Below are 12,263 nucleotides of genomic sequence, written 5' to 3'. Positions count from 1 at the left end.
TATTTCTCAAAGTTCAGGGGTAATTTTGGCCCTTTTCCGTATAATATAAAGCTAGACATAGATAAGGTGATGTGATACTTCTCTATGGCCTAAAACCCTAATTATCTTTTTTCTCCTTTTTTTTTTAATTTTCTCTCATTTTAAAATCAATATACTTGTAAGGACCCCACCGCCTGGGTCGCCCAGGACCGGTGAGTAGACCCCTTGCGGGCCCCCTCCATGACATGCATGCTTGACATACTCAGGTATTGTAGATTGGTGAGAGTCGTCTCCTTTGGGAGAACAAAAGGCCTGAGGTCACGGGTTCGAAGCTCTGCAGGGCGCAGCGAACTGGTGTGATTTCCTGTCCATACAATACCTGAGTATGTCAAGCATGCATGTCATGGAGGGGGCCCGCAAGGGGTCTACTCACCGGTCCTGGGCGACCCAGGCGGTGGGGTCCTTACAATACTATCTATTAAATAATTCAAAAGCCACTCTATTAATTAGCTTAGTTACACCTCTTAATTTTTTAATTGCACCTTTTCATCCACTTCTATCCGTTTGGTTTTTTCAACTTTTCCTAATAACTCATTTGTAACCGTTTTTCTTAATTCTTAATTAATAGAGCATAAAATCTCTTCTACTATTTAAGTTGGAAACAAGAAGGTTGCCAAATGATAGAGTAATAGTGTGTTCTTTTGTTCTTCCAACGACCGAGAAATATTATTTATTTTTGTTTGATTATTTTGTTTTCCTACATTGTTGTTTTATTTCTAATATTAGATTGATTTGTTTTATCATACATCTTTATGTTTAATTTTTGTGCTATTGCGAATTTTAGATTGTTGTATTTTTTGTCTTCCCCTGCTTCGACAAAGTCTAGGAACTATGATTCAATTAAATATGCGTTGGTTTCATCTACCCTTTACGAAATTAATGTTATGTACAAGATTTTTCTTTGTTCTTCTTCTATTTTGTCCGCTTTTAGGATGAAGACCTTAAAGGAGATTCCTTGAGTTTTCCGGTAATTCAAGCAGGAGTAAAATATTGTAAAAAGACTGGAAGATACAAGGCAATTCTTGAGGTCTTTGATGTAATTATGTTATAATCTCAAAAAGTTACAAATGCAATTCCATAAGTTATTGTATTCTTTTTCGCCTTTGTATAGATTCACAGTAATTTTATGTCCAAAAGGAACATTGAAGAGGGATTTTATCTTTAACATATTCGGTTTCATAGCTTTTCTTTTCTTAATTATTCTCTGTATATGTGAAGACAATAATTAATTGACTAATGAAGAAAAAAATGGAAGGAAGACAGAGGGTGGAGTTGTAGAAATGGAAGGCTGTAAAATCTGCTTATTTCATTCATTATAGTATATCTATTTTAGTAGTTATATTTTTTTTTCCAAAACCCTCGGTCACTCTTTGAAAAATTAAAATCATTTTATTTAGAATAAGTCCTTTTAATTTGATAGTATGTATATTTTTCTGAAATAATTTAATTTTTCTGACATAGATGATGAGTTTTAATCATATTTTAGGTTTAAGTGATGGTTCAATAAAATAGATGTTATTTATGATTTAATCTTCTAAAAATATCTAATTAAAATAAAAAACCTTAAATTTTCAATTTTATTTACAAAACTAATCCAAACAATTGTATTCTCAAAATTATTATAAACTAAAAGCACAAGACATCCAGAGTATTCCAAGGTGAAAACTGACGAGCATACTCTCGGGTGAGAGCTATAAATGAATAATAAAAACTAAAATAATTTTGAGTGTGTAATTGTTTAAAAAGTATTTTGTGAGTATATACAATAAAACAATGTAATAATATATTGAATTCACAGTGCTCCCCTCCACTTGCGCATAAACGAATTTGATATTTAGTGGAAAATGAGCAGGTAGGGAATTAAGAAAGAAAATGAAAATACAAAAATAATAAAAGGAAAACGGACAAGACAATATATATACACGAGATTCTGAAAATTTTATTCAGTGGATTTCAGATTATATGTATTCAGTTTGGTTTTAGTTTTTCCTTTTCTTCTTCTTCTTTTATTGTTGTTATTAGTAGTTTAGAATGAAACATAAAGAAAATCATAAAGTAAGCGTTAAAATTTAAAATAAATTAACATTAAAACGTTAAATTGAATCTATTTAGATGTGAAGTCAAAGCTTTTAAATTAAAAAATGTCTATAAAATTTATATATATCTATAATTTTTCATTTATCTATTTTTTTTTTAGATCTGCTAATGCAAAATCCACTTCATCTAAGTCTACTTTTTTTAAAAGAAAATATAATTTTTATTTAATATAAATTAAATTACTATTTATATGCATAAGAAATTTAATATATTCCATCTTGAGTAAATTTATAATGGTATCAATTATATCCTTTATTTATTAATGTCGTGGTTGTACCGCGCAAAGCGCGGTACTTCACTAGTATTCATTATGGTGCCGGGCGGCAATAATTGGAATTTCACTGGCACTGCCAAACAGCTTGACCAGGCCACCAAAACCAACATCATAAATTCCTTTGTAACCATTGGCAATTATTCTAAGGACATTGCAACTTGGAAACTTACCCACAAATAATTTAGGGGCGGAGCAGTAAGGGTCAGGGGTGATGAATTTCCTTTGGCGAAAAATTACACTATATATATAAGGTTAAAATTATTTTTATATAATCTGTCCATGATGCCATGGCTAAGGAACATGGAGCCACCACTACTGTGTTCAACTGGATTTGGAAAGCTAGAATTCCTAACAAAACAAAATTCATCCTCTGGTTCTTCCAACATAAAAGATCCTACAAATAACTGTCTCAAAATATTGGGTTGTATATTAGTGGTCGATGCAAAACCTGTGGATAGAATGGGGAGAACATTGACCACATATTTGCTTCCTGCAGTAATGCAAAAATCTTCTAGAGAGACATATGCAAACATGTTGTCAATCACAATCATGCTCTTATCATACTCCAAAATAACAATCCTTGGAACCACATCTGGAATAACCTTTAAAAAAAAAAAAGTTTAACGATATTCTAATGTGGGATTCTATCTTACTCTTTGGGATGTGGCACCTATGTCTAACTAGGAATCACAACCAATTCAACAATGTTAAAACCACCACAAATGTTGAAAATGTTATCAATTGTGCCATCGAATTCATTACTGCTACTGACCAAGGCATGAGGGATAACAACACTACTACCATCCACATCAAATGCTTGTCCCCCTAAACAATAACATAATATTGAACACTGATGGTTTAACCTTGGAAAACCTAGGAAAAGGGCTGATTGGTGGAGTCTTTAGAAACAGCAGTGGAGACTAGATACTTGGATTCAGAAAAGGCCGCCAAAAGACTACCAGTACAAGAGCAGAGATTTTAGCTCTTCGATCTCCAGGAATTTGTAGTCGAAAAAGATTTGCAAACCACTTGAAATTTGCATAGACTCAACAGAGGTAATTAAACTCTTAAATCACCCAAATGAAACTTACAAAAGTTTGTTGAATGAATGCAGGTGGCTATAGGGGAGACTAAGAGGCAGTCTAGTTAGGCATTTCTCCAAGGAGCAGAATCGGGTGCACGTGATGGAAAAGGAGGGCAAGAAGACAGCTTTTTGACAACATTATTTTGGATGAAATTCCCCGTGTTTGTCCTAGCATCTGTATGATAGACAAATTAGGAACCACTTTTTTTAGGAAAATTTCAAACAATGTTTGTAATAGTAATTTGTCCATTTTTCGGGGTTTCAAAGGGGCGTCTTGGGGTTTGGGTGGTGGTGGGAGGTGTCTTGGGGGTGGGAGGAGAGAATCAATGTGACATGCCACCTCTGAAACTTGTTTTCCGTACTTTTATTAGAGAAGTCATTTTCCTCATTTTTAAGGAACTTATTTTCTCAAAAAATGTTTTCCTTCATGCTGAACACACCCTTATAGCCACTGTTTTGGCTCGACTTATCGCCATCACTGGGCATATTTGCTACTAATGTGGCTATTTTTTCCTGTGATTTTTGCTGTTGGTGGTGAAATTTGAACTTTTTCCTTTGTGGGTATTGGTTATAGGCGACATATGTGTTCGAGGAAGGTAGTGAACCAGTGGGCATTGCGGTACATCCTAGTGGGGACGAATTTGTGTGCTCAACCACTACTTGTTGCAAGTAATTATTAAAACCCTGTTTCCCTTTTTTGTCTTAGTTTTTATTGAAGTTGATTTATTTACTTCTTTTTTATGTGAAAAAGATTGATTATTTCGGCAGTTGATAGTTTCTTAAGCAAGAATTGAATGAGTTAAATGCCTCTACATTTCAAAATGGCGGATTTGGCTTTGCTTGTCTATCGAAATGAAGCGTATAAATGTCACCATTTTCTCTCAACTTTTCCTTTCCAATTTTTCTTGTTATTTGCTTTTGTGATTCATGATATAAATGATGTTTTATTATACACAGAAGTGGAGGGAGAGTATTGGTTAGGGGTACAGATGAACTCTGTAACTTTTGTGGAGACCTTGTATTTGTATTAGGAAATTCATTAAATATGTGCAAATATTTAATTGCAACTCATCAACTATGACGACTACGGGTTCGGTGGTAAGTTCAGAACCCATAAACTCTAAATTCTGGCTCTGCCTCTGACCATACCGTATATAAACTGGACGAGCACTGTCAGTCAATGGGTATTTTTTGACATGTTTCCTTTGTAGAAATTTGTATTTTATTATTATGGACTCTGGTTTCATCCTCAATCGGGGAAAATTTTAATTTGGCATCATTAATTAAAATTGTTCATAACATCATGTGACCTGTTTGCCAGTGATGCGAGTGACTGTGGTTGGACGATCCTTTATTGTGATTCATGGTTCTTCATCTATTAATGAAAGTAAAAAGATCCATTATGTATATAGTTTTATCTATAAATTCAACGCAGTACTATATTCCCGTGTGGACAACTGGACATGTATTACAGCTTTCAGTTGTGCTGAGCCCCCTTTTGAAGCAAGGGTTATTCGGATCTTGTTTTTGGTTGGTAGTTATCTTTTCACATTACTGATTAGGTTTATCAGCCAACAAAGGAACATACAGATGATTAGTAATTAGTCTTCAATATGATTATTATCATGCTTATTATTTACTTCCTCTGTCCCAATTTATGTGACACTTTCGTTTTTCGAGAGTTAATTTGATCAAACTTTGAAGCTAAATTGGATTAGATTAACTAAATATTTTAAGATTAAAACTTATACATTTGAAAACTACAAGAAAAGTACTGATGTAAACTATGAGTCCACCAAACAGTATAGAGAACCAGGTTCTCTATCTGTTCCCTCAGATAAAAGACAGAAAATAATGCACAAGATGTTTTCGTGGAAAACTCCTTGCTCAATGGATTAAAAATCACGACCAACCGGAGTAGGTTTTAACTTCACTAAACAGAGAAACTTCATATTACAACTCTTGCAACCTAAGAATTAAACTCTTAATCGATCACCCCTTACAATAACTTTATTGTAAGCCCTTTACAATAACTCTATTGCAAAGCTACAAATCTTGACTAACTCTAGCCAAAACAAATCAAAACAACAAAAGTTGAAATCTGTCCTACGATAACACTTCTTCAAAGTAGAGTAGGATTACAAGTAAAGGACAAAAAGACAAAGACTCAACAAACCTAAGGCTCAAGCCATCTTCAGTTTGGGGAGCTGGTTCTTGAGTTTGTAGCAGCTTTGTTCTTGGCAGGACTTAGAGAGTAGAAGCGACTAGCACTTGAGAAAAATATATTTTTAAGATTTTCAAGTGTTAGGTTTAGCATTGTAACATATTGTATATACATTGAGGAGCATGTGAGGATCATGTGACAATGGATAAGGACAACTCAGCCTTTGGTTTGGCCTCTAGCAAACTGCAGCTGTGCTGTTGCAGTTCTGCTAGTCGGTACAGTACCGCAGCTTTACAGCTGTAGATAAGTTGGTTGTATGACGTGTAGGGGACCTAATCAAGTACCAAGTTCCTATCTGGTTCCTCGAGAGTTTGGCAAATCATCAATACACAAAATAGCATATCTTATCAAGTACTATAAATTGCAACTTTTCCCATATCATTTTGGTGATAAATACATCTTAAAATGTTGGTCAAAATTCATGCAGATTGAATCTCGGGAAGCAGAAAGTGTCACATAAATTGGGATAGAGGAAGTATTTCTCAGCGTGAGAAGAGGATATATTGTTTGCTATTTCATGCATGTTGTTTGAGTTATATGGTCATGAAGATAATATAAAATTTGTGCGCAAGGAGTTTGCTCTCGAAGATGTTGGTCCACAAAAATGCATGGCCTCTAGTGTTGATGGCTCCAAATTAGCCACAGGCGGCGTTGTGAGCAATCTTGTGAAAGATTATATCTCTTATATTTCATGAGGATATTACCTTGTTCTGATTTTCTATTGCTTTGAATCATTGAAGGATGGACGTTTCAGACTTTTTGAGTGGCCAACCATGCGCATTATTGTGGATGAACCTAAATCTCACAAGTCATTCAGAGACATGGATTTCAGGTACATTTAGCTTTACTCAGATTATAGTTGTGCAGAATCCTCAGTTACTTATGATATGTGAGAATTTACCTAATATGATCTCTGGAGACCTATAGCTTCTGGGTCTGCGTACTTGCATGTTCATGCATTCAGGTTGATCAGTGATCTGTCTTATTCTCTTACTTTTCTCGGACTTTAATGCTGAAAACGTCAGTTATGTTCTAAGGAAACTAATTGTGGGAAAATGAAGTGAAGGATCTTAGTCTTCTGTCTTTTAACCAATATGATCTAGATTTTTCACTTTAAAGATCAGAATGAAGTGCTTTTCTCATCCAATTAGTCCAATGTGGATTTTAGCTTTTTTGTTTACCTGTCATGCATCACACCAGATTTTAAAGTTGTTGCTGTTCTCTGCGTTCTTCTTTTCGAGTGTTGGAAGTAGTTTGTTCTCATGTGGAACCAAAAGTGAAAATGGAGATGAATATGGAACCTAATTTTCAGAAATTGTATCTTGGAACCGAATATCATTGGATGTAAAGTAGCGTAACTGAGTTTGGATACTTCTAGAATCATACTTAATCCTTTTTTGCATATTAAAGAAGTAAGATACGTTCTTGAACGATACATGAAATCCTATAATACATGCATATACGTGGATTTGCACTCATGGTATTTACTTTGAAGTTTGAATCTAAATTTTGAATATGATTATGAAAATCTTCCTTAGAAAACAAGTTTCAAATGATCTAAGAGTATTTAATTTGGTGAGCCTCTTATTGCTATTGTAGAAATGATACTGAATCAATGTATTATGGAAGTTTAAGCATTATTGTTCCTCTGATGATGTTCCTCAGATGCTCTTTCAGACAGTGTGTTCATTTCTTTTATCCCCGAGAAAATTAAGATTTTAGTATCTAAACTATAAAAGGAAAACAGATAGTTATTTACTTCTTTTCCATTTTGTTATTGTTTTGACTTAATGTGTACATTTACGTGATTATTTCTGAACCCAACAAAGCAGAAACAAAAAGAAACATAAAACATAAACAACAACTACATACCTAGTGAAATCCCATAATGTGTGGGGAAAAAAAAAAAAAAAAAAACATAAAAAAGAAGTGAAGAATAAGTTTCAGATAAAAATTTCACAAACTAAGTGGGCGTTTGGCCATAAAAATTATTCACTTTTTTCCGGAGTTGTATTCCGGAATACTAAGGTGCCGTTTGGCCATAAATACCAAAAACAAATTCACTTTTTTTGGAATTTTTGAAGTTGGAGATGGAGTTGGAGTTGTGTTTGGCCATAGTTTTTGAAATGTAGTTGTAAAAAAGTGATTTTTTTTTTTTTTTTTTTTTTTTTTGAGTTTTTGGTATTCCGGAATACAACTTCAAGTTGTATTCAGCATATTTATGGCCAAACGTCCAAAAGTGAAAAAAGTAAAAAAAAAAAATCCGGAAAAAAGTGAATAATTTTTATGGCCAAACGGCACCCAAAGATTTTCAACTTTTTTGCACTACATTTCACCAAAAACTGCAATTTCAAAAACTATGGCCAAACACAACTCCAACTCCAACTTCAAAAATTTCATAAAAAGTGAAAAAGTTTTTGGTATTTATGGCCAAACGGGCCCTAAGAATAACTTCTTAATAATCCAAAAGATTTATGATTTCTAGAATGCTTATGTCTTCCCCCAGAACTTCAACTTCAGAATTTACACCTAGTTTGTCTCAACTCAAACCACCCACCCCCTCCCTTTCCCACCCCACATAGGCTGTAACCCGCACCACCAATTGCCATACCTACAGCAGGGTTTAGTTTGTTAATGCATTCATCTGAATCTCTGCTTGCCATTTAATTACAGGGGAAGCAAAGATGGTGATATATGTGTTATTGAAGTGAAAAAGATGGAGATCTCCTCCTTGAACAAGAGAATGCACTTGGGAACCAATATCACTTCTTTGGAGTTTTATCCCAGTGAAAGGTATGTTTACTCTAGCAATAAGTTTCTATAGAGTATGAGTCTCTCTCATTGGTCCTCTTTTCTGAAGCTTATGCCCTTTCTTTTAGAAGCCACGTTTCTCAAGGAATTCTAAACAGTGCTAGCATTTGTCTTTTTTCTCCACAAGTTATATATAGAGATATAAGAAGAAATTGTAGTAGATGTAACTCGTGACTTAAGGGTGAAAAGGGAAGTTTTTGTGATGGTCTTGTACGTCTTATATACGATTTGGCCAATTAAGTTTACCAAGAAGCATGAGTAGATATGCTGATGCCAACCTTTCATGAATACCTTTAGTATATGAACTACTTTTTATTGACAACAGTTGCTTATTGAGAGAAGACCTATATGCTATTACCCTTTGGAGTTGATCTGCTGCACCTATAAGTTATTCTGTTGGTGTAACTTGGACCTGTACTTGTACCATGCAAAACTTCTCATTCTGCTCCTTTTCGTTGTTTCCTCTAACCTCTCTACCCTTTTGTTCGTGCCCTTCTGGTCTTTTAAGTCTAAGGTAAAGAATAGTGCTAGTTTTAGGTATTCGTTTGCCTGGATTTTTATACAACATTCTATCCGTTAGATATACTTTTAGCAAACCTACATCAGAGCCCAAAATGTAGCATTAGAGAGGCTCAACATTTAGTACTTCCATAGCTTCTTCTTGAAGTGGAGTAATTTTTCTCATTAATTGTTTTTTTTGGGAATCAAAACCCTTATTCTGTTTGCCTACTTTAACTTACATGTCCACGTTGGTGCACTTTTGGCAGGGTTGCTCTTACCACTTCCTCTCAATGGGGAGCAATGGTGACTAAGTTAAATGTCTCTGCTGATTGGAAAGGTCTGTCTCTTATTCTTTTCTATGCGTGTGGGGACAATTGCGTGCATTTGACTCTAAGATTGACTTATTTTTTCCCCTCTCTTCAATTGCAGAGTGGCAGATTTATCTATTACTCTGGGGATTATTTTTGGCATCAGCTATTCTATTTTACATGTTCTTTGAGAATTCTGATTCTTTCTGGAACTTCCCTCATCCATCTTCAAGACTAAAGATTGAAACTTTACATGGAGATCCAACATCTGATGAACAATGGAGCAGCTTTGTACGTGTAGATTTGTAAGCTCTCATAGCTTCTTTTTTTACGAAATTAAGGACGACGAATTGAAGAAAGATTGTGAAATAAGTCTAGTTCTTTAAGGCATTTTTTAAGCTTTTAACTTGTATACCTTCTAATTTGTTTAAGTATGAGGCTAATAGTTGTATTTTTGGGTGTTATTCTCTCTTAAGATTTATTTGATCCTAGAAGAAGCAAGTTTCTTGGAATGACCAATATATGGATGAAATTGAAGGAAAAAGAGAAGTTTGAAAATTCATTTTAAATTGATAAGTGGTGCTATGAACTTGAGAATCTTCAAAAATTCCTCCCCCATTTGTGATTTCTTCAGGATGCATAAGTTCACACCTTTTCCTGTTTAGTTCTGCCTGTCATCTATATGACAGAATTTTACCCAAACAGTGATCTTTTATCTCAATTCCTTTTGTAATTTGTGGGTTTGGAGCTAGATCTGTTAATCACCATCAATTACAATATATACCTTCCATGTATAGCTCTAATTATGGTTGATTGATTAGGAGGCAAATCGCACATAATTAGCCTAGAATCTGTTACATGTAATTAGGCTAGAATCTTTCTTTAATTGTATTTACCATGTATAGGTTTCTTTGTAACTTTATAAGGAGATGATCTCCTTTATTTTCAATACACAGAAAATTAAGGTTTTTCCCTTGTTCATATGGTATCAGCGCTGTAAAAGCGTTTTAGTTTTTTTTTTCTCCTCTGTCTCGAGTGTTATTTTTTTCTTTTTCCCAGTCTATTCCAATGGATTCACATCAACAACGTCCAGTTATGAAACTTGATAGAAAGAACTATTTTTTGCGGGCTTCATATTTTCGTAATTTTCTTGAGGGCAAAGAGCTTTGGGTTCACGTCACCTCATCTAAACCAGCAGCCACGACTGACAATTCTGCAGTCATCTCCAAATGGTGTGTGTCTGATGCAAAGCTACGTACCTGGATCATGGAGTCCGTCAAAAATCCATTGCTCTCAATCTCATTCCTATATCCTCTGTTCGTACTACGCTCGACGAATCCATCAGCGTAGTAATGATGCACGGATGTATCAACTGGAACAGTCTCTTACCGTTCTTTCTCAAGAGACCGCTAACATTCAAGAATTTTATTCCTCCATCATGTTGATTTGGAATGAGATGGATATGATTGATGAAACAAACATCCCAGAAGCGGCGCTAGACACGGTCCTTACCCTGCATCAGAAATATCGTTATCGCATGTTCCTTATGAAATTAGTCCTGAGTTTGAACATATTCGGGCCTCCATTCTCAACCGCAACTCCACCTCATTGCTTGACAACATCCTTGCTGATCTTCTTGCCGAAGAAACTCGCCTTGCCTCTCTATCCTCTCAGAATCCCTCTTCTGATTCCTTTGGTACTTATAAAGGAAAATATCTTGACTTGTCTACTGTCCAGTGCTTCAACTGTCATGAGAAGGGTCACTATGCTTCTCATTGCCGCAACCAGAGAGGGTCCATCACCAAACTGTTTTGTCGCTATTGCAAGAAAGATGGCCATCTGATCATCGATTGCCCGACTCGTCTACTATGTTCTGGTCGTTCGACCACTGCCTTTATCACTGTTGTCGATCCTCCTCCAGATGGTTCCTCTTCTTCTATACCTACCGACTTCATGCAGCAACGTATCCAAGGTTTTCACGCTGTAGGTTTGGTAAGCCTAAGTCGAGCACTCATTGGATGATAGATTCGGGTACCACTCATCACATGACTGGTGACTTGAAAACCTTTTCTTCCTCCCGGCCTTATTCCCTCCCTGGAACTATTACTATTGCCAATGGAATGAACCTCGACATTCAGAGAAGTGGCACTTTACGATTTGCCTTTCTCGATTCTCCTCCTTTAGTCTTATCAGATGCCCTTTATGTCCCCAAATTATTTGCTAATTTGATTTTTGTTAATTCGTTTGTTAACCAACATTGCTTAGTTTCTTTCTCACTTAATGGTTGTCTTATTCAGGATCTGCGGACCAGGAAAGTGGTTTGTCGAGGCCGTAGACAAGGGGAATTGTTCATCTTGGGTTTGGGCTCGTCCTCCGACTCTTACAAGTGCTTCCTTGCTTCGTCTTCGCATGAGATTGCGTCAACCAATGCTCTTTGGAAAATATAGCACAGGCAGTTGGGACATCCTCATACTCAGAATCTTAAGTCTTTGTTTTCCTCTGGCGATTTGTTGTCTAAAATTGATTTTAAGAATAATGTTAGTATTGATTGTGAATCATGTGCTCTTGCAAAATCACATTTGTGCCATTTAGTAAAAGTATTCATCATACCACCTCTCCATTTGAACTTATTCACTCTGATGTTTGGGGTCCTGCGGGCTCCAAGTTGCTCTCTGGCAATTCTTATTATGTTGTTTTTGTGGATGATATATCTCAGTTTACATGGGTCTACTTTATTCAACACAAGTCTGAGGTGTTCAGGGTCTTTAAGTATTTTTATGCCATGGTCCGAACTCAATTTGAGAAAAACATAAAAATTCTCCGCACAGAGTCGGGCGGTGAATACACTTCAAAAGACTTTGAGCATTTCTTAGCTACTGAAGGTGTTATTCATCAGAAAACATGTCCTCACCAGTCTCAGCAAAA

The 12,263-nt window shown here is 35.4% G+C and overlaps 1 protein-coding gene across 6 annotated transcripts; it reads left to right on the top strand.

The window, feature by feature from the left end:
• Positions 1-2,622: 2,622 nt before the first annotated feature.
• LOC132614546 (SEC12-like protein 1) lies at positions 2,623-11,945 on the top strand. Of its 6 annotated transcripts, none has more exons than XM_060329011.1 (8): positions 2,681-3,465; positions 4,069-4,163; positions 6,146-6,371; positions 6,459-6,550; positions 8,392-8,511; positions 9,297-9,367; positions 9,460-9,643; positions 11,636-11,945. In XM_060329011.1, exons 3-8 carry the CDS (start codon positions 6,240-6,242, stop codon positions 11,928-11,930), a joined length of 894 nt encoding a protein of 297 aa, XP_060184994.1. In that variant the 5' UTR covers positions 2,681-3,465; positions 4,069-4,163; positions 6,146-6,239; the 3' UTR covers positions 11,931-11,945. The 6 variants fall into 6 exon arrangements, with proteins under 6 accessions (XP_060184998.1, XP_060184997.1, XP_060184994.1 ...); XM_060329010.1 differs by having other exon boundaries at positions 2,681-3,671; XM_060329015.1 differs by lacking the exon at positions 6,146-6,371 and having other exon boundaries at positions 2,623-3,465.
• The last annotated feature ends 318 nt before the right edge of the window (positions 11,946-12,263 follow it).

This window comes from Lycium barbarum, chromosome 10 (genome assembly GCF_019175385.1).
Source record: "Lycium barbarum isolate Lr01 chromosome 10, ASM1917538v2, whole genome shotgun sequence".
Taxonomy (NCBI): domain Eukaryota; kingdom Viridiplantae; phylum Streptophyta; class Magnoliopsida; order Solanales; family Solanaceae; genus Lycium; species Lycium barbarum.
This window is presented reverse-complemented; position numbering and strand designations above follow the sequence as displayed.